This window comes from Zingiber officinale, chromosome 1B, assembly GCF_018446385.1.
Source record: "Zingiber officinale cultivar Zhangliang chromosome 1B, Zo_v1.1, whole genome shotgun sequence".
NCBI classification, from domain to species: Eukaryota; Viridiplantae; Streptophyta; class Magnoliopsida; order Zingiberales; family Zingiberaceae; genus Zingiber; species Zingiber officinale.
This window is the reverse complement of record NC_055986.1, coordinates 164128821-164153812: the sequence shown is the minus strand read 5'-3', so window position 1 is coordinate 164153812 and position 24992 is coordinate 164128821. Positions and strand designations below refer to the sequence as shown.

The window sequence follows — 24992 nt, the reverse complement described above, 5'->3', positions numbered from 1 at the left end:
CGCCGTAATATTTCCAGATCATTGATGGGCAAAGGCAAAGCCTCTGAGGCGTGATTCAAAACCTCGGCTGTATACCCAAAAATAGGAAAGGTCATTTCAACGGAGGAAGAAGAAAGTGAGAAATCATAGTAGATGCTAATACGGACTTACCTAAGGAGTACGGTGTTTCAGGAGAAGGGGGGCTCAGCCTGAAATAAGAAAGTACGTCGCCGGACAACAGTCTTGTCAGATTCAAGTGCCAATTCTCCATGCGGGTCGCAGCCACAGTAAAGGGAAGGTCCATATGGAAGTCTTCCAGTGCCAGAGTCAGAGGCAGCTCAGATTGCCATCGCAGAGGCCAGTCTACTTCCTCTGGAAACCGGAGAAAAAAGAACTTTTTCCTCCAGTTAGCGCTGGGGGGAGGAAGAGGAGAGAAGAAAGTAGTGTGACTGCGAGCTTGGAAGTGAAAAAGGCCGTCAGCGAGCCGAGTAAGAGCGAAGAAGCAATGAAAGAGGGGAGCTGACAAGGAAACCTCACAAACTTCGCAGAGTATTACAAAACCACATAAAATCTTTATGGAATTAGGAGTCAGTTGACCTAAAGGGATCCTGAAGTAGCGACATACTCCAGATAAAAAAGGATGTGGGGGTAGACGAAGGCCGACTACAAATTGATCAGTAAAGAAGGTACAATAGCCAGGCGGAGGATCGAAGTATAGGTTCACACTGTTAGGATCGATGATCGCGGCTAGAGAGGGGGGGTGTGAATAGCCGACCCCAAATTCTTCGTTTCTTTCTACAATTAGAGTTAGCGCAGCGGAAATAAAATGAATAGAAATGAAAGCGGAAAGATCAAACCTCAAACTCGTCGATGTAACGAGGTTCGGAGATGAAACTCCTACTCCTCGGCGTGTCCGTAAGGTGGACGAAGCCTATCAATCCGTCGGTGGATGAGTCCTCGGAAAATCGGCTAATATAAACTCCTTGTGGGTGGAGAAACCTCACCACAATAGCTTGCAAAAGCAATACAGGAGATACAAAGAAGAGCAAGAACAAAATATACAATGAATGTACAAATACTCGCTTGCCTTCTTGTCGACTGAAGTCCCGGATGAAGCACCAACTTCACGGACGAATGCCAACAAGCAACTCAGTCGAAGAAGCTCACACGAAGCTTCGGAACTCAGCAAAGCTCAAGAGCACGGCAGTTCAGAGGAGGAAGACGAGCAACTGTAGAGGCCCTCGACCTCGGTATTTATTTGCACCTGCACCTGTGAAGAACAGAAGACAGAAGACTAGCCGTTGTGAGCCAACGGCTAGGGGCTGGACCGATCAGAGCATCTCCTGATCGGTCCAGGGAGACCCTGATCGGTCCTGGGGACCGATCAGGCTCTATGCTGATCGGTCCCTAGACCGATCAGGCCGCTTTCACAGAGAGTTGCCCAACTCTCTGTGCGTAGCCTGATCGGTCCCGGGGATCGATCAGGCTTCCTGCTGATCAGTCCCCAGACCGATCAGTAAGCTCACAGAGCCACTGATCGCTTTCTGATCGGTCTCCAAACCGATCAGGAAACCACAGTATCACTGGATCGGTCACCAGACCGATCCAGGTCTTGGTTTTTGCCCAAACCAAGTCCAAACCAATATCCGGTCAACCTTGACCTATTGGTACATCATGCTTAGCATCCGGTCACTCCCTTGACCTGCTAAGACTCCCCACCAAGTGTCCGGTCAATCCCTTTGACCCACTTGGACTTTTCTCTTCGTGTCAAGTATCCGATCACTCCCTTGACCTACTTGACCTTCTCAACACCAGATGTCCGATCACCCTTGATCCATCTGGATTTTCCCTTGCCCGGCTTCACTCACCAGGACTTTCACCTAGCTTCACTCACTAGGGTTTTCACCTGGCTTCACTCACCACAACTGCCTGGCTTCACTCACCAGGACTTTTACCTTTCACCTAGCTTCACTCACTAGGATTTTCACCGCGCTTCACTCACCATAACTGCCTGGCTTCACTCACGGGACTTTCCTTCTGGCTACTCACCAGGACTTATCCATCTGCTCGGCTTCACTCACGGGACTTTCCACATCCGGTCCAGAGCGAGCCACCGAGCCCTCTCGACCACGGTTCGGAGAGCGAGCTACGAGCCCTCTCAACTTCCATCCGGTCCGGAGAACGAGCTCTCGACCTCTCCGACTTAGTGGAGAGCGAGCTGAGCCATCTCGACTTTCACTTCGGTCCAAAGAGCGAGCTCAGGCCCTCTCGGCCTAGTCCGGAGAACGAGCTACCGAGTCCTCTCCGACTTCCACTTGCCAAGTTCCCATACTTGGACTTCTCCGTGCCAAGTCTCCATACTTGGACTTTTCCCGTGCCAAGCTCCCTGCTTGGACTTTTCCCGTGCCAAGCTCCCTGGTTGGACTTTTCCGAGTCAGGTCAACTAACCTCGGGTCAACCAGGTCAACCTTGACCAAGGGTTACACCCACAACCTCTCAAGTTTCTGTTCTTGTCAAACATCAAGATACAACTTGAGTCAGGTCAACCAGGTCAACCTTGACCTAAGGTTGCACCAACAATCTCCCATCAAAGTACAACTCTTTTGTTCTTGTCAAACATCAAAATACAACTCGAGTCAGGTCAACTCGAGTCGGGTCAACCAGGTCAACCTTGACCTAATGTTGCACCAACACACACCAGTAGGAAGGATAGGACGAATGCTAGGAGGGATTTCATAAGTATACCTTAGGTCATCCCAATCCAATTCAACAAAAGTCGATGCGCCAGGGAAATGCTCCGATAATAGGGAGGACCAAGAAGGGGAAGAAGTCATTGTAAGAAAGATTACCTCAGAAAGGAGACAGAACAAATGGAAAGATGAAACCCGGGGAAAAGGGGGGATCTCGACGAGGTCTTAGGGGAAGTCGGTCTGTGGCGGCGACGTTTGATTGCTCCGTGTCGATGGAGAAACATAACAGAGGGAAGGGAGAAGAAAGAAGATACTTATAGGTATTGCGGAGGAATGATATTTTCGTAAGTTGACAGCCGACGGCTGATACAAGGGCGGAGATAGAAGGGGAACGCCTTGTGATGCTCCTCGAGAATATAACCAGGGGGTATTATGGGAAAGGCAGGGGCTCGAGATACGAGGCACCTCATAGGGCACATGGAAAGCGGGAAAAAGGCACATTCAGTGCAGCTTCTCGCTAAATAGCTGATCGCTGAGAGCAGGACAAAAGTATGCGGAGTGGTCATCGGAAAGATAGGCAGATCAGATCAGCGGGCTTCACGAACATGCGTCAGAGGCAAAAAGTAGAGTCTAGTCCTCGTCAAGCTCAGTATGAAAACAATCATTGGGAAGAAGAGCCACGTAGCAAAGCAAAACAAGCAAGGGCGAGCTGATTAGTAAAGGTCAGCTGATTGACAGAAAGCCGTGAGCAACTTACTGGGAAAAAGGGCAAGCTATATATACATGGGAGAAAAACAGTATGGCCATCCAGATAGAAAAACGGATAAGTACATTCATTAGAATTTCAACACTACCACCTAAATGTTAACACTACAATATACTTCCCATTAAGCAACATCGTGGGAAGAAGGTACGGGGTCATCAGACACCAGTGGGAGGAGCACAGGATCGGTCAACGCGGGTGAAGAAGACGCGGGATCAGCAGATGCCTCGGAAGCAGCAGCGGGAAGAGTCTGGGCTAAGACATCAGAGGAAGTTTTGTCGGTCGTAATAGGGGGAGCCTCTAGAAGGAAAAGTCCATCGTCCGCCTTAAAGGAAGGAAAAGTTTCATGGGGCAATTTCCTTGATAAGCGAGCTGTGTCCAGAAAAGTTGCAGGAGGCGCCGAGCGTAGAAAGCCTTGCTCGAATGCTTGTCTGACCCCACCAGCAGCCTCGTAACACAGCAGCGAGATCATCCAACTCCCCAGCTTGCGAAGGAATAAGGAAGAACGAACATAGTCCAGTCTGTAGGTGGCCATCCAGATAGAAAAACGGATAAGTACATTCATTAGAATTTCAACACTACCACCTAAATGTTAACACTACAGCATACTTCCCATTAAGCAACATCGTGGGAAGAAGGTACGGGGTCATCAGACACCAGTGGGAGGAGCACAGGATCGGTCAGCGCGGGTGAAGAAGATGCGGGATCAGCAGATGCCTCGGAAGCAGCAGTGGGAAGAGTCTGGGCTAAGACATCAGAGGAAGTTTTGTCGGTCGTAATAGGGGGAGCCTCTAGAAGGAAAAGTCCATCGTCCGCCTCAAAGGAAGGAAAAGTTTCATGGGGCAATTCCCTTGATAAGCGAGCCGTGTCCAGAAAAGTTGCAGGAGGCGTCGAGCGTAGAAAGCCTTGCTCGAATGCTTGTCTGACCCCACCAGCAGCCCCGTAACACAACAGCGAGATCATCCAACTCCCCAGCTTGCGAAGGAATAAGGAAGAACGAATATAGGTCAGTCTGTAGGCTCTCAGCCGCTTTGGTTCGCCAGCCTGGTATATTTCCAAGCTGTTCTTATTTGCGGTAGCCTCAATGCGGACCACAGATAAGTCGTTCTGGCCCTGAGTTATTGCTTCCTGGGCCTTCAAGAGATCTGCTTGTAAGGATTGAAGAGTGACCTGGCAGGCTTCCCATCGAGACTTCATGGTTGCTTCCCGGGGTAGCGGAAGCAAAAGCCTGAGCCTGGGCGTAGGCCAGTCCCATTTGCAGAAACTCCTGACTTTGCTGCAACAATTTCAGCTCAGCTGACCGGGAAAGCAGCTCTGCTTCCCTGTTTTCTAGTTCAGCAATTGTCGCACGATGACGCTCCTTCTCAGAAACCAGCAGGGATTCACTCGTCTTTAAGGCCACCTCCAATTTTTGTAGCTTATCGAAGGCGGCATGGGAGATGGCTCGGGCAGAAGTGGCAGGTTCCCCGGCAGCCCGCAGGTAAGCATCCAGATTCCCAAATAAAGGCTCAGGAGGAACGGAGGCAGTAACAGGATGCTCTAGTTCCTGAAGACAGACCTTAAGTGTCGTATTTTCTCGCTGAAGCTCGGCTGCATGCTGAACGACACTCAAGCTCGCAGAACAGGTCTGTAAACAGCCATAGGAAAGGAAAAGAGGTTACAAATATATATGTCAACAACTAAGAGTAAAAAAGGGGCTTACCGATACCAGACAACGGGCAATTTGGTCAAGCCCCTCTAAAGGAGAATTGCTCCCCCAAAATTGATGATTGGCCGATTGCCAGGAGATGGCCAAGTCCCCATATAGATCAACCCTACCAAGGATAGAAGATGTGGCAGCAGTGGAGGCATTAGCAGGATCAGTCTCCGAAGGCAATCTCCAGAAGGCTTCGAAAGCTAGTTCCGGGGAAGGCAATTCTTGGGTCGGTGTAGCAGAGCTTGTGGGCATGACAGGAGAAGTTGGGGGAGTCATCGAGCTCTGGGGCTGATCGCTAGAGGACGAAGGCTGGGCAGGTAATAAACTCTGGATCGGTACCGGAGCTGTTATGTCCAATGACAGGTCTGTAATTTCCAGTTCAGAAACCTTCCCCTGGGCCAAGCTTGTATCCAGGGCCGAGAAGGAGAAGAGATACCAACTACACGTTGACGGCGAGGGGGTGGCGAAGAAGTTGCGGTGGCCGGTGCCACTCTTTTGCCTTTGCGCGCAAGACGCAGCTTCATAGTAGGAGGGAGAGAAGGCACTTGTTCTGTAAGAGATGGTTCTGTCGCTGGCCGATCGAAGACTCGGAGTAGGGCTGAGTCTGCGTGGCTAAGGGCGGGTGATGCAGTAAGTGTAGAGGCGACTGCAGGATCAGAGGTTTGGGGTTGGAGCGGCTGCAGACCGGTGGAAGCAGAAGGATCAGAAGATAGGCATTGTGTCAACTCTTCGTTAAGAGCCTGTAGAACGGCCATAGATGGTTGTTCTTGGCTGGCAAAGGAGCGGAGAACGGCAGCCACTACAGGGTTAAAGGGAAAAATCACCTCAGTTAGTGAAGAACGACACAGAAAAAATAGCAGCTTACCAAAGGGAGCTCCGATTTCTGCAGAAACAGGGCTAATACCAAAAGAGTATAGAAGGCCTTCTAGCATCAGCACGAACAAGCGGACAACAACGTCGGTAAGCTTGCCCGAGGCCGCGGAGCAGGTAGGTTCATGAAGATGTGAGGGGAAGTTGGAAGGAAGATTGGGGCGCCATTGGGAAGGCCCGGCTAAGGGGACGGGAAGCTTAAGAAAGAAAAAGCGAGATTTCCAGCCTTTATTGGAAGAAGGTAGGTCATCAAAAAATTTATATCCCGGTTTGGCCTGAACATTGAACACCTCCGGCTCAGCCCGCCTGAAAGAGTAGAAATGATGGAATAGCTGAACGGTCAAGGAAATTTGATAAATGCGGCACAAGATGACGATGCCGCAGACAGCTCGGAATACATTGGGGCAAACTGAGAGATGCCAATACCGCAATATTGACTCAACTCGGAGAGAAAAGGATGTAAAGGAAAGCGAAGACCGCCTAAGATTTGATCCCTAAAGACAGTGACAAAGCCTTCGGGAGGAGAAGAAGGGTGTTCATCTGGCGAAGGGAGACGAAACTCATATGCGGAATCTAGCCCCAAGTTGGATTGAAGTGAAGACAGGTTATGATGGTCTAAATCAGAGATGTAGCATGAATACCAGAAGATTTCCTTACCATCCATGATTATGAAGAGTAAGCAAGTGAAGGGGTCAGAGACGAGAGGGTCACAGGTCGGGCGTAACCAGGAAGACGAAAAGTTACGCTACCAGAAACGGCCACGAGCGAAAGGAAGAGGATAGCGAAGCGTCAAAGTGAAAACGGCGGACTGCCTTTAGGGTTTATAAAGCCCATTCATTCCTAGGAAATATCGAAAGTTGAGCCAAGTATCTTTTTGGGTAATACGCCCCAACGCCGTCTGATAGAAGGTAGGTGCAGAAGGGTACAAAAAAAGGGTCAAAAAGCTGGCGTCAAGGGGCGTAAGCAGTAAAAGCGTCGGACAGGTGTCGTCGCGAGAAGAAGTGCATTAAGGATTGACATGGCAAGGAAATCATGAAGAGGGGGCGTGGCATAGAAAAGCTGCATTCTTCATGAAAGGGCCGAGATTAAGCGGGAAGTTTCATAAAGCTGCAGAATCCAGACAATTTATAAGGGGAAGCAGATGCAGGTCAGCAGGAGCGATTTGCAGGTCAGAAACGGGCAAGCAGGCTGGTGTGGGTGTTCTCCGCTCGTACCATCTAACCAAGTTTACCACAAAAGATGCGGGGTCGTCATAGCTCAAGTGTCAAGTAAGGTTTATGTAGCTCTCGCTTTATTCTTAACCTTATACCGTACATAATGTGAACACAGGGAGAAGGCGGTTGGCGCAAGTTGGCCCAAGGCCAGCAATAGTGATCCGGTCGGCATAGGCAAGACAGGCGAAACTGGGAAGAACAGTTTACCTATTACTATACCTCCTCCATCTGGGGCCAAGCTAGCGCCATCGCCACCGGTCTCGGACCGGAGTATCGTTACTGGTCTCGGACCAGCGCCATCGCCACCGGTCTCGGACCGGAGTATCGCCACCGGTCTCGGACCAGCGACATCGCCACCGGTCTCGGACCGGAGTATCATTACTGGTCTCGGACCAGCGCCATAGCCACCGGTCTCGGACCGGAGTATCATTACTGGTCTCGGACCAGCACCATCGCCACCGGTCTCGGACCGGAGTATTCCAGACTCTCGCCTCAGTGCGAGTTATAAGTGAGCTCTGTTCTCACGCCCAACGACCTTTCAGGTCGGTTGTCCCAGACTCTCGCCTCAGTGTGAGTTATAAGTGAGCTCTGTTCTCACGCCCAACGACCTTTCAGGTCGGCTCCCATGCGAGAATCAAAAGTGAGCCCTGTGCCCACGCCCAACGACCTTTCAGGTCGGTTGTCCCAGACTCTCGCCTCAGTGCGAGTTATAAGTGAGCTCTGTTCTCACGCCCAACGACCTTTCAGGTCGGCTCCCATGCGAGAATCAAAAGTGAGCCTTGTGCCCACGCCCAACGACCTTTCAGGTCGGTTGTCCCAGACTCTCGCCTCAGTGCGAGTTATAAGTGAGCTCTGTTCTCACGCCCAACGACCTTTCAGGTCGGCTCCCATGCGAGAATCAAAAGTGAGCCCTGTGCCCACGCCCAACGACCTTTCAGGTCGGTTGTCCCAGACTCTCGCCTCAGTGCGAGTTATAAGTGAGATCTGTTCTCATGCCCAACGACCTTTCAGGTCGGCTCCCATGCGAGAATCAAAAGTGAGCCCTACGCCCACGCCTAACGACCTTTTAGACCGACACGCCTCACATCGAGCAGAGCATCTTCAAATAATCAGGTCAACTTCATCTAATCCTATTTTAGCTCCTTTATGCAAATTACAAATATGCGAGGTGCTGAATACGGGAGGTTATCTGCCATAGCGCATCAATATTAACTGCGAAATCAGGTTTTGCCCGTTCACTACAGTTTTAATTTCTAAGTATTATATTGGTCTGATTATTTATAGGTCATAAAAATGAGTCATGATGCAATTCTTATTTCATACATATGGGCCAGTTTCTAAAAATGCTTGCCAGATGAAAATTGGTCAGGATAGACTATTCAGGAAGATGGCAAATAGACAAGTACAACAGCATAGTTCGATAAGTAGGTGGTACAGCTGAGGCCACAAGAAGAAACGTCTCATGGGCCAAGAGCCCCTGAGACCACTAAAGCTCAATAACTGCATTATCGTATCTAAGTTACATAAGACCAGTAGGCGATACAGCTGAGGCCATAAGAAGGAACGTCCCGGAGGTCAGGAGCCATTGAGACAACTAAAGCCCGGACAAGCTTTAACTCTGGGAAAGGATTGGTTATGGAGTATGAGCACTGCCGTGTGAAGAAATGTCTGGGGACTCAGGAGCCTCTGGGATGTTCAAAGCTTGAGCCAGCTCCGCGTGTAAGGATCTGATGACTGCTTGTTGCTGAGCGATCGTGTCTTGCTTGGCGTTAAGGCACGCGCGGAGGAGAGATATCTCCGTCTCATGCTCTCGTTGCAAACGTTCTTGGAGGCTAAGTTGGTGTTGCAGGCTAGACTGGTATTCCTCCTTCATCGCCTTTTCCGCATACACGCGAGATTTTGCAAGACGATACAGGGCGTCCATGTCCTGCAGGACGGCCAGCTGACGGGCCCGATCCCGGGACATACGTTCCAGTTCACGTTCCTTCTCGGCAAGGCTCAAGGTGAGTTGATCTCGCCGCGTTTGGGGGGACGGCTGATCAACCTCATCAGAATAAGGGGAATGCATCATGTCAAGGAGCAACTAGTGGAATGCAGGATAACGAAAGATAGTAAGAAAGCATGAGGAAAGAATGACATGACAAAGAAGCAGCTGGAAGGCTCTTTAAAAAGGGGAGCTCGTCTTTAAGTCAAAGCAATTACGTAGGCACTGTATCCCAAGCAACCACTAAAGCAATTAAGCAGGCATGGTATCCCAGGCTACAGGACATAAAGGTTGGCACGGTACGTAAGGCAGGAAGCAGAGAACATAGAGGCATGGTATCCCAAGCGACAGGACATAAAGGTTGGCACGGTACGTAAGGCAGGAAGCAGAGAGCGCAGAGGCGTGTTGGGGTCTAGTCAGTCAGACTTGAGCCTTCCTTCGACTAGACTTGTGGGGAGGCTTGTGATACGACGCGCAATAGGGGGGCCCATGAGGAAAGGATCAAGGCTATGTCGCGGTCATAAGTCAAGGTGACTTGGCAGTCAATAGTCAAGATGGCGTGGCAGTCAAAGTCAAGCATCTATGGCAGTCAGAGTTCGGGAAGACCAGTCAATCAAGGGGGCAAAGTAGTCAAGAGACAAAGGGCAACGATAGGCAGAACACAGGGGTGCAGGTCGGGATCGGCAGAGCTGTTCAGAGACAGCTCGATCTATGGGCCTGCGTTTGAAGGCCCAGAACATAAGTCACACGGTACAGGTCGGGATCGGCAGAGCTGTTCAGAGACAGCTCGATCTATAGGCCTGCGTTTGAAGGCCCAGAACATAAGTCACACGGTACAAGTCGGGATTGGCGATCTACATGCCTGCGTTTGAAGGCCCGGAACATAAGTCACACGGTACATGTCGGGATCGGCAGAGCTGTTCAGAGACAGCTCGATCTACAGGCCTGCGTTTGAAGGCCCGGAGCATAAGTCATACGGTACAGGTCGGGATCGGCAGAGCTATTCAGAGACAGCTCGATCTACAGGCCTTCGTTTGAAGGCCTGGAGCATAAGTCACACGGTACAGGTCGGGATCGGCAGAGCTGTTCAGAGACAGCTCGATCTACATGCCTGCGTTTGAAGGCCCGGAACATAAGTCACACGGTACAGGTCGGGATCGGCAGAGCTGTTCAGAGATAGCTCGATCTACAGGCCTACGTTTGAAGGCCCGGAGCATAAGTCACACGGTACAGGTCGGGATCGGCAGAGCTGTTCAGAGATAGCTCTACAGGTCTGCGTTTGAAGGCCCGGAGCATAAGTCACACGGTACAGGTCAGGATCGACAGAGCTGTTCAGAGACAGCTCGATCTACAGGCCTGCGTTTGAAGGCCCGGGACATAAGTCACACGGTACAGGTCGGGATCGGCGGAGCTATTTAGGGACAACTCAACTACAGGCTGCGCTTAAAAGCTGGGGAGCAGGTCTGACAGGAGGATGTGAGGGGGTAATCATCACATACCAGGGGATATACGCGAAGGCGGAGGTTCCTAAACGAGAAGATGCCTTCATAACCAATAGTAACCAGACAGGTGTCCTTCACTACATGACAAAGCCCCTGCGCAAAGGCGGAGGTTCCTAAACGAGAAGATGCCTTCATAACCAATAGTAGCCAGACAGGTGTCTTTCACTACATGACAAAGCCCAGCGTCTAACGCTTTCTAAGATGCTTGCAGGTTCTAGAAGCCCTAGCTGGCGCATAAAAAGGGGAGGATTCCTCGTACGTAGGTACGCTCTCTCATCACTTTTTTCCACAACTTTTCACTTTCAGTCGTTTTTTCTCTGCGTTTTCTGGGGAAAAAGTACCTGACTTGAGCGTCGGAGGGCCTGACCCGGGGACTTTTTCCCTGGGTTCTGGTCTCTAACAGGAGGGGGGGATCGTCTGAGTGTGTGCAGGAGCCTGCAGCATCGTCAGCCGCCCGTGGGAGCCGGATCACCCACGACTTTCCGTCAACAACCAGGCCGTCGCGACCAGCCTTCGTCCGACTCAGCTTTCGGACAGGATCACACGTTATGTTTCAATTGTCATTTACACCGGATTTGAATTTGGTTTAGTTCTTACTTAAGGTAATAGATGTTAGTTAATTTTTAATCTCAATTAATTGAGTAATTATATTAGGTTAATTGCTTGCTTTTCCAATTGCATGAGTTAGTTTGCTTTCATAGTATAGTTTCCAATATTTTCTATTCGATGCATATGTTAGATTAGATTAGTTTTTTGTTAATTGCTTTGTTCTTTTTTAATTCGTTGCGAGCATAGTTGAGATTAGATTAGGTTGTCTTCCATTATTCGACTTAAGTATGTACAATTTAAAACCCAAATCCTATGTCCAAATAAATCGTTCCTAAGATTTGTCATGACTACATTTGTTGTGAGAGACGACCTGAGTCATCTCGATGTTACATTAGCGTAGAAGAGTTCAGTACTTTAATTAAATTTGAAATCGTGGTATGACACACGGTTTGGCCATAGTGTTGGATTTAATATCTCTTAAGGTGGGTTCACATGCGATTTAAGAGACTTGCGATACCGAAACATGTTAAATGATCTAACTTAAGGTTATTGGGGTTCAGATTATTGGATGTAAGTTTAATGTATAGAACTCTTTAGCCCAATCTGTTATTATCTATGAGCAGCTGATAACGGGTTGAATTCCTATATAAAGAGGAGGTCTCCAAGGGTTTAGGGTATCATCTTTACCTAATTTCTTGTTCCTTATCGATAAGAAGTTTTACGGTGCCGTCATCCCCTAAGTCCCTTGGAAGATCTCTTCGTTTTGCTTCTGCTTCTTCTTTTTCCTCAGTGACAATTTCTGAATGACGCTAAAGACAAGGATAATGTCTCTTCAATCAGATTCTTTATTATGTTTATGTGTTTACTCTCTTATGCCATATTCTCGATGAAACCAAATCTTCTTGTTCTTGTTTTTTTTCCTATTCGAATTCTTATTTCAGTTGTCTAAAATTTATGCAGCTTAAGTTTTAACTAACACATAGGTCACTTCACGAGCACTCAACTTCACTCCTAGGCCAACTAGTCTATGCTTTTGAGCACTCATATTTTATCTAGTGGCATCCCATTCGGTCTTGAGAAGGTCACTCGGGATTTGTGCTCCTGAGCACTCAGCCTTCGTCTAGTGGCATTCCATTCGAACTTGGGAAGCCCAATTGGCTATCGGTGGCAGCGGACTACTTGGCCTCAACCTTTGATAACTTGCACACCTGACCAACAACCCAATAACCTTGGACAACTCGAATAGAAGATACATTTAGGCAACAATTTTGATAGTGCTAAAATGATAGTCCAACGATTGTCGCCCCTGGCGGCCTACCACCCTGCGTGCGACATCTTGCTCATGTGATCGCCTACATGGCTCGTGTGGCCGACTATGTGGACATTCCACCTCCGTAGCTAAATAAAGTTCAATGAAGAAAAGTGAAAGTATGATAATTTTTTCCTTACATGTGGAGATAACTCTTCTGTACCAACCTCTCTAATCTCTCTTAACATTTATTCTGTCTCTTGCATTTCCGCTAGTTTTATCTCATAGCCCAACGTTAATTTGACCATTGGAGGAGTCGCGCCAACAACGCCAGCCCTCTATTGACGCACTTTGACTCGCAAGCCACTTGAAACACGGCGGAGGACGATGGAAGTTTCCGCTTAAGAGGCGTAGGTAGAGAAGGAGCTCGAGTACGCAACAAAGGACACCACCACTTTCATATGAAAATTATAGATTTTATGCGAAATAGCTGTAAAAGATTCAAATAATTTGTCTAACTTGTTTAGCTTAGTCCATCGAATTTTCTCAACTGATTCCCAGCTATGCACACCTCGAACACACTAGCTTTGAGCACCAACTTGTCAGCAGTTATCGCTGCCGGTAGGAGCTAAAATAAAAGAGAGTGGCGAAAGCACAAAATTTAATGATTTCATGTTTTAGATCTATGCACTCAGATTTCTGAGCCAAAGCTGGCCGTTGTGACCGTCGTACTCATTCCATGTGCTCTGGCCTGAACTGTAAGTGAACTGCCAATGGGAACCACGTCTAGCTGTCTTTCCTTAGCCCACACTCGTTTAAAGGGTAAAGAAAGGACGACTAGGATGTGATGGCATGCAGGAGAGGGGCCCAGACCCCATTCAACGCCCCGCATTCCCATCGTCCTACGCCATGCCTCTGGTCGGCCGGGCTCACTCAAACCTTACAACCGCAAGCCGACAAAACTCGCCCGAATCCATATGTAATCGTTAATTCCTCCGTCATCAAAGGCATCACCGTTCGCACCATCAAATACGTGCAATTTGAACGGGGGCATAGAACAAATGTTCAGAATTGACAAGATCAAAAATTCACTAAAAGAACGAATCTAATAGAATATCGATCGATATGGATCTGTACATTCAGCAATTTTGAGTAATTTTATAGTTCTAGATTGGACTGGAGGATTGCCGGCGCAATAAGTTGGAGAACGAAAGCCCCCGCTGGAGCTTGTTGGAGAAGAGGCGGCACGCTTCCATGCTGAGATCAACGGCTGCCGCGACTGCCACAAACGCGGCGGCGTTGTCGGTGCACCGGACGTGCCGCTCTCCGACCTCCACCTTCGGGCGGACGCCGACGCCGCTTCGCCCCTTGCCCGCGATCGTCGACGACATCACAAACCCGACGTAGTCTGATGAGGGCGTCGTCGATTCTCCGCAGGGGAGGAGGGAGGAGGTGGTCCGGGCGAGGGGGCTGCCGCAGGCGCTGGTGAGGTCGACAGTGAACTTACCGCCTCTGGAGGCGCTGATGGTGGACTCAGCGAGGCACACACCGCGGTCGGAGGGATTGGTGGAAAGGAGTTCGAAGCGGTGGCCGAGTCCGTCGCCGGAGGGGCCTCCGCGCTCCCGCCAAGCCTCGAGGCGGGCCCAGGGTTCCCAGGTGCCGACGACGCCTGGCCGGAGGATGAGCCAAGCGCCGGGGTTGGAGCGGCTGACACGGTCAGTGCCGGGGGAGGCGACGAAAGGGGTGACCATGGAGGCAAGTGCCACGGGCGAGCCGAAGAGGTCGTGGACAGTGACGGACCAGCCCTTGCGCTCCTTTCCCAGCCCCTCCCTACCCGGCGCGAAGGACGACGACCAGTTCCTAGCACTACTTGACTCCAACGACATCGATCTGGAAGTAGAGAACAAAATGAACTATTCAACAATTGTGGCGGATGAAATTTATGAAAACAGAGTCGTTGTTGTCAGAAAACTCAAAGAAGTTGGCGGTACGTACTTCGATCGCCAGTTGGAGTCGCCGGAGTGGTGGCGGCGGCTAAAGCTGCAGGTGAAGACGGGCTGCCTTGCCCTGTTATTCTGGACCTGGAACACCTGGGGGCTATGCTCCGGCTTCCCGTCGAACTCGAACACGAACTTGGGGTCCGTCTCCGCCGTCACCGTCAGATAGAGCTGCGCCTTGCCCGCCCCCTTCCCTAACCCGACCCAGCCGCTGTGGAACACCACCGCCTTCCCTTCCGCCGCCGCCTTGAGATCCAGCGGCAGCGACACCTTCCCCAAGAGCCTCCCGGATCGCACCCCGCAGGACCTCCCCCGGCGGCCCGAGTAGATCCTAACCTTCAGTTTCGTAGTCGCAGAGCCGGAGGCGGAGGAGAAGAGCGACTGTGACTTCCTGGCGAGCCGGTCGATGTCGGCCTTGGAGAGATGAAACCCGGCGGCGAGCGCGGTCGAGGCCGCGGGGGCATCGGCGGCGTGGTCGGCAGGGACGAGCGGGACGGAGGACGTCTGGCTGGAGGGGTGGTTGTGCAGGCGTACGGTGGCGAAGCAGGGGTGAGCGGAGGGGTGGACGCCGGCGCCTCCGGCGGAGCGGGCGGCTGCAGGGACTTTTAGGGCGAGGTTCCCGACGAGAACGCGAACGAAGGGGCAAGGGTCCATTGAAACTGAGAGAACGGCGTCGGCAGTGGCCCTTTCTCTATGTCTCTTTACGCTGGCAGGGGCGTCGGCGTCGGCGCCGGAGCGAAGAAGAAAGCGTCTGTGTGGCAGGCAGTGCGCGAGTGAAAGGGCGAAGGACGATTCGGAGATGGAGAATTTGCAGAGAAATATATGGAGTCGAATTCATGAGCTGGAATCGCACGGATGCTTGCCCGACGACACAGCTTGCCCTGTGGACGGAAATTGAAAATTGTCTGTGGGCTTTTAGTTTTACCCCGAGGAATCTACGATCACATATTTCTAATTTTAGTAATACCAAATTTCCAGTAAAATTTACAAAGTGATTTGACCTTTTCGCCACTGAAACTCTCACTTATGATAATCAGTGTTTTACTGAACCGCATCAAAATTATAAAATCGTATCGTACTCGATTTCTATTTTGCTTTTAATCATACAAATATCAATTAAATCGATTTCAGATCAGTCGAATGGTAATCAAATTTTTAAATAAATTAGTTGACCGAGTTATTTTTTTTATCAAAATTAATTATAAATAAAATCATAAATAAATAATTTATATATTCGACTAATTCTTTTAATTATATTCACATCATCAAATATTTATTTAATCAATATAATGAGAGTAATGATTTTTTAAATAGGAATTAATTTTTTTAAATATATTTGTGTTTAAAAAATTATTGTTTTTAATATATTGGATTAAATTGATGTTTGAGGACATGAATATAAGGAGAACTAGAAGAACACGTAGGATTAATTTCATGTCAATTCGAAAATGGTTGGTTTATCGGTCAATCTTGTCCAAAACTGACTGATATACAAAATGATTTCAGATTGACATGAAAGTAACTCATATGTGATCCTGATTATATTTATGTACTCAAACATCAATTTAACTAAACATATTGAAAGTAATGATTTTTTAAACATGAATTAGATTTTTAAAATATATTTATATAAAAAAATCGTTGCTCTCAATATAGTGAGTCAAATTGATATTTGACGGCATGGATATAATCAGGAGAATTAGATGAACACATAGGAAATGATTTCATATCAATTCGAGAATGTTGGTTCATTAGTCGATTTTGTCTAAAATCTGCTGATGGACAAAACGACCTCAGATTGATATGAAAATAGCTCTATATCTAATTCTCTTGATTATATCCATGCCATTATACAACAATTTGATCCAATATATTGAGAGCAGTAATTTTTTGAACACGAATTAAAATTTTTAAATATATTTGTGTTAAAAAAATCACTACTTTTAATATAATATGTCAAATTGACGTTTGAGAGCATTAATATAATCAGAAGAACTAGACGAACATAGAAACTAGTTTCATATCATCCGAGAATGTTTGCTCAATCAATTGATTTTAGGGAAAATTGACTGATGGACTAAATATTCAAAAAAAAAAAAATAGTGCTCTGAGTATATTGAATTAAATTGATATTTGAGGGCATGAATATAATCAAGAGAATTAATCAAACACATAAAAATTATTTTATATTAATCCAAAATCATTTGATCTATTAATTGATTTTGTCCTTAAATCAGTCAATTGATTTATTTTAAAATTTGAAATTTCACATATAAAAAAATAGATTCGACTTATAAAAATATTATTTAACTAATTTTTAAATATAAATTGATTGATTTTTTTTATTAATCGACTAATTAGAATAATGAGAAATCTGAGCCTCATTAACTAGTCCTGATCGATCCGATCTCATTCTATAAAATTTTTTTATTGATCATTAATATAAATCATAAAGTACGTAGGATGGACAGTCCAATAATTAGAGATAAAATAAAAAATCGATACATTATTTAATTATTTTAAAATTAACTAGATGATTTAGTAATTTCGATATTTATAAATACATGGTTGGATAAAAGCGGTATAATATTCAACGAACTCATCTGAACATTTTAACCAGAAAACAACTAGAAATCCTCAGAACCTTTCACAATTTTTTTTTTTAATCTTTTATGTGTTTAAGTGTGTTCAGATAATGAAGAGGCAGCTGGACGCCTGGACCTGGAAAAGGATGGGACGGCTGCTCCTGGAAACAGGTTGTCTGCAAATTGATAGCACTTCCCACTCAACTTAAATAATGGCAACCAATACGGTGGCCGAGTGAGCTGTGGCTTAAGTGTCGCTTAAGTAACGACAGTTTGCATCATTAATTTGCAGATGAAGATCATTGAAGCATGCGATTAAGTGTCTGCCAGCTTATTTTCTTATTAATTTTAGATATATTCTTTTTCATCAGTCGGCGATAAAATACATATGAATCTGGTGAGCGGAAAAACGAATACAGCCTGATTTAGGAATATTAGAAGTTTTCATGTGTATTAAAAAATATCAATAGTCAAAAAGGTTAAAGTTAAGATAGATCAGCGGGATCATCTCCATCTGGCCTATTCTAGAGGAGAAGCTTTTTCATTCGCTTCAGCCCACCCAAGATGAGAACTTTGTTATTTAACTCAGCCTACCCAAGACGTGAAGCTTTGTCGATCCAGCGCTCTTGCTTGTCCTCTCAGCCTAACTGACCTAACGCCTTCGGCCCTATCGTCTCGGCCCCATCGATCCGACACTTCCTGTTCAAACTCTCGGCTTCACTGATCTGATGTCTCTCCACTTGAATGCCAACCCCTCTAGCCCAACTCTTGTCAATAACACGTGGGACAACACGTAAACTAGCACAACACGTGGGACATCACGTACACTGACATAGCATATGGGACAACACAAGAGTTATCATAGCGAGTGGAACAACATGATTGACAAAGCATGCCTACACGATCTTCTACCGTACACAGTGACGGATCCAGATAAATATTTAGAGGGGTGCTCAAAGAAGAGACTAAAAAAAATTTCTTACTATCAAATAAATATATTAAAAGATAAAAGTACTAAATTGATAATGATAATGATACAAATATAAAAATATGTGCATACCAATAATGTAATTATTTTTTGATACTTGAACCACCAACATCAGATCTAGACATACAAACAAGAGGAGACAACTGGATCCTACGAGTGTTCATCTGTTGAAAATATTATAAAATTTGCTCATTTTCAATTGTAGCAAAAATATCATTCTCGATGTATACTACCAAACTGTCATTCATCCACTCATCCCCATCATATTACACAAATTAGTCTTGATAATTTCCATCGCAGAAAAAACTCTTTCAACAGAAGCAGTTGCAACTGGTAAAACTAATGCTAACTCGATCAAACGATATACCAATGAAAAAATTATATTCTTGCCCGTTTCAACTATCTTTTTAGCAAGACTTCTCAAATCTTCAATCATAGAAAATTCACCTCGTGCATTTTGAATGTAAGTCTCAAGTTGGACCTCAAGTATTACACGATCAGTCAATGAAAAGTCCTCTGGATAAAGTTCAGCAAGGTGAAGTAGCTTACCAATATCAAATTGAGAAAAAGAGTCCTTTGGACGATCTAAGCAAGCAATGCAAGTACCTCCGTACTTGATTCTGAAAATCGATTATTCATCTCTTGAACCATCATATCAAGAACCTAATATTGTAACAATAAAAAATGAATAAAAAACATTATTAGAAAATTCAAATTCAATAAAATATTTAAAAATAATACCTGACAAAAAATTTCAACACGATAGTGATGAAAATTAATAATCATTTGTCCATTATGTCTGCTGCGAACACGAGTTCTCATATTTTCTTCCATATTCGGTACTGGGATCATATGGTTACTACAAAATTTGTTGACGACATCCAAAAAATTCTCCCATCCTTCCTCTCTCAATTTTTGTAATCGATCTTTCATTGTCTTGATCAAACTGACAGCCAGTACAATGTTTTGATCCTTTTGTTGTAAGGCAAGTGACAATTCATTTGTGATTCCCAATAAATATTTCATCAAATGCATCACAAACACAAATTCATAACTCTCCATCTTATCAATCAAATTGGTGGCGATACCACTATTATCATCATGAGTACCATCATCATACACATTTTCAAGCACTTTTAAAACAGAAGTCCACGTAGGCATCAAACGGATAAAAGTCATGTAATGTGAACCCCAACGAGTATCCCTTGGTCGTTTTAAACTGATGTCCTGATTTTTTTCCTTTGCCACTAACAATATCTCCTTTCTCCAAACATTCTACAAGTCTATCATGTTCAAGTTGTCTAAACTTATCTTTTCTTTTGCATGATGCACCAATAATATTCACAATCATAGTAACATATTGGAAGAAATCGCTCACAATTCGATTGCTTTTAGCAACTGCAACAACAACTAGTTGAAGTTGGTGAGCAAAACAATGGACATACCTTGCAGATGAATTTTCCTTTAATATAAGAGCCTTCAATCCATTATACTCACCTCGCATATTTGAAGCTTCATCGTATCCTTGACCTCTCAATCTTGATAATGACAACTTATGTTTTGCAAACAATTCATCAATAGCCTACTTCAAAGAAATAGCAGAAGTGTCAGACACATGTACAATAGCAAGAAATCTTTCAATAACACATCCATGTTTGTTTACGTATCTTAAAACAACTCCCATTTGTTCTTTGACTGAAATATCTCGACACTCATCAACCATAAGAGAAAATATATTGTCTTTTATATCATTAAGAATGACATTTGTGACTTCAGCAGCACAAGCCCATGTTAAATCCTTTTGAATTGTTGGAGACTTCATTTGATTGTTTCCAGGAGCATTTTCATTCATGCTCTTGGCAACCTCATCATTTCTTTGGGTATACCACTCAATCAATTCAAGAAAGTTACCTTTATTTGAGGAACTCAATGACTCGTCATGTCCATGTAAAGGCAAACCTTGTTTCAAAAGAAAGCGTGTAACATCTAAAGTTGTCGCTAATCGAGTGCGATATGCAACATTCCATGCCCCTGTGCTTGTAGCAAATGTGACACACTTTGTCGTTGATTTTGAAAAGCCTCAAGTTGTGTTCTTGCATTATTGTGAGCACTAGCTACACCACCAACATGCGTATTAAATACTTCCATTGCTTTTCTCCAATTAGTCATCCCTGAATTAGTAAATGCCTCATCTCCAACTCGACATCCTCTATGAGAATTTTTAAAGAGATAATACCAAAAACAAAAAGCTGCATCTTTTGATATGTTGTATTCTAACCATGAAATTTTTTTAAACCAAGCAACTTGGAAACTTCTATGCTCTTTACCAAATTATCTTTGGGGATAACTATGACCAAATGGTTGACAAGATCCTCTAATCAAATATTCTCTTCGAATCTGATCTCTAATAGAAATATCAAATTCATTAATTGGTTTGCATAGCCCTGGGTCACTAACAATATCATCCGGGTTGAATTCAACGTGAGAATATTTTTCTTACTATTTTCTTCCATAGAATTCTTAGAAGACTCAATACTTCGTTTTAAAAATTTCTCCATAACCTATGTCAATTTCTCAAAATTATTAATTTATGCAATCAACATAACAATTAATGTACTACCAAGTATAAATCATGAAATTAGAAATTAGATGAAATAAGAAACAAGATTCACCTAAAATTGAAGAGATTTTGCTTGTTGTGGAGGATCACCGGCGGAGCACAGTGGCAACGGCCTTGACGGAACAAGCGAACCGCGAATAGTAGTGGCGTCACTGGCGTGAGGCGTCGACGAAGTGAAGAGGCGACAAAGATGAGTGCAATGATTTGAGGAGACCGGAGAGGGGGAAACAATGAGATCTCTTAGTGCGATTAGGGTTTTTGGTTTGAAAAAGAAAGGGTTGGCTTAGAAAAAGAAGGTTCGGCTGTTGAAAAAACTGTTGGAAAAGGATCGGGAACGAGAAAGAAACAAAACGAAAGCTGCTTGGAAAAGGATCGACAATGAGAAAGGAAGGGAAAAGGTGTTTTTATGACACTTTTGTGAAAAAGTCTAATAAATTTAAAAAATTATAATTATGCCCTTTATTGTTTAATCATGATTATATATTTATTTATTTATTTTGTCATAAGCAAGGGGGGGGGCGCCCCTGCCTTCGCTAGTGACCGTACAGAACGTGGATGACATGACCCTCTGATATGACGATTTGATACTTTCCCTACCGGAGTATGACGTCCCATCAATCAAAACCTAGAAGAGAGAGATATCATTCCATTCCTTCATCAATAATATAAAAGGAGTTTGTTTCTACGAGCAAAGGTATACACGCATACATACACACAAACCATCTGCATATTCTCATTTATTGTCTTCTTCTCCACTTCCCTTGTTGGAAATTGACTTGAGCATCAGAATGGCTGAGCCAAGGTACCTCTGACATCCATTCCAGCACTTTCTCGCTTCGTAGGCATTCTTGATGCTCTGGCCTTTCCTTGGTGTTTGGTGACTTCGTCAACATAGAAGACAGATGGACGATGTCTTATTCGTCGACGGTCTCAAGCAAGAATCAATTGGTGTTGTCTGTAGAAAATTTGAATTGAGACCTTGAATTGAGATGTTGAAATGAATGATATCAAAAAAACCATCAAGAAGTGCAACTCCACCAATGAATTAAAGAGAATTAGTGGAAAGCATTGTATGCTCTTGTCAACATCGAGCAAGAAATCTTGAAGGCATTTCTTCTCCAAATGTGATCGACTTCAACATTCAAGGAGTCCGCTAGAATATCAGCATGTGATTTCATTTGGAAGCCAGACAATCAGAAGATTGAAGCAAACCAAGATCTTTTCTGCATATCTCCTCCGCCTTTGCAGTGGAGGAAATTCTTCCCCTGTTGGTCTTCCACCCATCCCTTGATCGACGTATTCAAAGGAAGTCGATCAGTGTAAAGGACTCCCTTCGTCTCCTTCAAATCCATCTCTAAGTGGAGGTGCTATATGGTCATCTGGTGTTTCTTGGCCAGCTTGCCTCCCTCTAGCCTCCAAATCTTGAGCAAGTTAGCTTGACTTGGCTATACAAGTCAACTCTTCTTGGCCATACTTGGCAGCTCAACTCGGCCATACAAAACAGCTCGACTTGACCATACAAAACAACTCAACTTGGCCATACAAAGCAACTAGGCTTGACCATACTTGGCATCTCATCTAGGTAGCTCATCTCAGCCATACTTGGCAGCTTATCTATGCAACTCAACTCCACCATACTAGGAAGCTCGACTCGGCCATATAAGGCAAGTCGTCTTAGCCATACTTGGCAGCTCATCTTGGTAGCTCAGCTAGGTCAAACAAGGCAGCTCATCCATCCTAAGCAGCTCATCCTTCCCTGCTTAGCAACTTGAGATTATTAGCTCAAGTTATCTTGATAGATAAGTCTGAACTTAAATTTTATAATTTCAACTCAGAATATATCCTTCTTTTTTATTAGACAGAAAGGTCATCTCCCTCGAACTTTCGTGTCTCAGAATTACATTCCCCTGATCTCAGACGAAGATGTTTTATCAGCAATTGCCTTTTTCGTGGTTCAATTTCTCCTAACTCAGACATAGTTACGTATCGAGCTCATATATCCCTTGATCTCATACTAGCGACATCCATCAATAATTGCCCTTTGTTAGAAGACATGTATGAGCTTGAGGGGAAGTGAATAACTTTGTTCACTTCAGCAAAAACTTGAAGCAATGCTAACACCTCGATTTACTTGGTATCCACCTCTTTGAGATAACTAATATAAGGGCCCGACTCTCTCTCACAGTATCCACTATGAAAACCTCCTTCTTGGAATCCTTCTAGAGGTGGAGAAACTTTGTACAATCTTAAGCACAAGAAATACAACAAGAAAAAAAAGAAAACAAATACGAAATACAATTGAACACGACTTAACAACAATGAATCTTGCTTTGCTTGCTATTTTCTTATTTGGATTACCTCTTGTTCTGTTGGAAATGCAGCAGTACTTCTTCCTCAACCCTCCAAGAACTATCTTCGAAGAAACTCCACGAACTCCTCTTTTCTAAGGTCCCTTTCGGGTTGGAAAATATTGTTGGAGTAATCTGGGTACCCTATGTTTTAATGTTTGGGTAAAGGTTTAAGTTAGGTTTATTGTTGTATTTGATATGCATTGTGAGTGTGCAGGATACAGGTGCAATAAGGAAAGTCCAAGTGTGATCTTGGCAAAGGAGGAAAGTTCAAGGATGAGTCTTGGCGGTGTAAGTCCAAGCATGTAGTCTTGGCAACGTAAGTCCAAGTGTGACTTGGCAATGGATGAAGTCCCGGAGGTGCGACCTCTTGACAAAGGAAGACCCGACAACAATGACAAGGCCGATGGAAGCTCCAGAAGGCAAGACGTGAAGGATGAGGAGGCATCCGAGGGACGCAAGGCTGATGGAGGAGGCTAGAAGGCTAGGTCTAGGTTGGTCGGGTGAGAACGAGTGATGAGTGAATGTACTCGGGGTAAAATCCTAGAATTAGGGTTTAATGTAGCAGTACTGTAGCGTCACTGTAGTAGCACTGCAGCAGTACTGTAGTAGTACTGTAGCAGTCAACTGGTGGTTTCATCAGTCGACTGGTGCAATCGACTGGGAGCGAACAGAGGGTTGGTATCGAGCCGTTGGGCTGCAACGGTCGAATTTCCACGAAGGGCAGTCAACTGCATGTTTTGGCAGTCGACTGGTAGGCAGAGTTTTCCAACCCGTGGCCTATATAACCAAGCATTGGAAGCTTGGTTAAAGTTGACGAAATAGAGGTGATTAACCCCTATTAGTAGTCTACCAGTGCCTTAGCTTCTCAAGAGTCCTTGGTAAGAGTTGTGGCGAGGTTTCTCCACCCACAAGGAGCTACTCGAGCTGGCCGGAGGTTTTTCGGGGAGTCATTCACCAAAGGATCGGGATCGTCCACCTTACGGACAGCCGTAGAGTAGGAGCTTCTTCTCCGAACCACGTTACACAACGTGTCATTGGATTTGCTTCTTGTTTATTATTTTCTAGGATTAGCTTTCCTTTTATTTGTTAGTATTTTTGTTTCCGCTGTGCACTAACAAGCGTAGGAAGCGACGATTTGGGTGAGACGCTATTGTAGGATCGAAAAGAATTTAGATATCTAAAAATTCTTTTAACTTGTGTCAAATGGGATTCCTTAGCACAAGTTTGGTATCTAGCACACATACTAACTGCAAATAAAATATCAGGTCGGCTTGCAGTTAAGTACAGTAGGCTACCTATTACACTCCTATAATATTTTAAATCAACTGGTTTTCCATTTGGGTCATTATCTAAGATTGTGTTTACTGCCATAGGTGTTTTTATTTCTTTTGTATTTTCCATTCCGAATTTTTTAAGTAATTCTTTAGTGTATTTGTGTTGATAAATATAATTTCCTTCATTTGTTTGTTTGATTTGTAATCCTAAGAAATAAGTTAATTTTCCTACTAAGCTCATTTCAAATTCTTTTTCCATTAGATTAATAAATTCTTCTAAAAATTCTGAATTTGTTGAACCAAATATTATATCATCTACATATATTTGTGCAATAAATATGTCTGTATTTAATGATTTAACAAACAAGGTTGGGTCAATTTGACCTTGGTTGAATTCTTTAGATGTTAAGTAAGATGTTAGCCTTTCATACCATGCCCTGGGTGCTTGTTTAAGTCCATATAATGCTTTCTTTAACTTAAAAACATAATCAGGGTGTTCTAGACTTTCAAACCCAGGAGGCTGACCTACATAAACTTCTTCTTTAATTAGTCCATTAAGAAAGGCAGACTTAACATCCATTTGGTATAGTTTGAATCCCTTGTGGGCTGCATAACTTAGTTGTTAGGACCAAAAGTAGCTAGAGGGGGGGGGGGTGAATAGCTCGTCGCGTGCTCGTCGCT

At 44.9% G+C, this 24992-nt stretch overlaps 2 protein-coding genes across 2 annotated transcripts; both read right to left on the bottom strand.

The window, feature by feature from the left end:
* Window positions 1–13583: 13583 nt before the first annotated feature.
* On the bottom strand, window positions 13584–15376 carry LOC121988596. Its single transcript, XM_042542100.1, has 2 exons — window positions 14492–15376; window positions 13584–14386 (listed from the first exon to the last, which is right to left on the bottom strand). The coding sequence occupies exons 1-2, from the start codon at window positions 15145–15147 to the stop codon at window positions 13663–13665; spliced, it is 1380 nt and encodes a 459-aa protein (XP_042398034.1). The 5' UTR covers window positions 15148–15376; the 3' UTR covers window positions 13584–13662.
* Window positions 15377–18310: 2934 nt separating this feature from the next.
* LOC122044278 lies at window positions 18311–19918 on the bottom strand. Its single transcript, XM_042604795.1, has 6 exons — window positions 19730–19918; window positions 19564–19648; window positions 19399–19464; window positions 19018–19199; window positions 18673–18729; window positions 18311–18610 (listed from the first exon to the last, which is right to left on the bottom strand). The coding sequence occupies exons 1-6, from the start codon at window positions 19916–19918 to the stop codon at window positions 18311–18313; spliced, it is 879 nt and encodes a 292-aa protein (XP_042460729.1).
* Between the last annotated feature and the right edge of the window lie 5074 nt (window positions 19919–24992).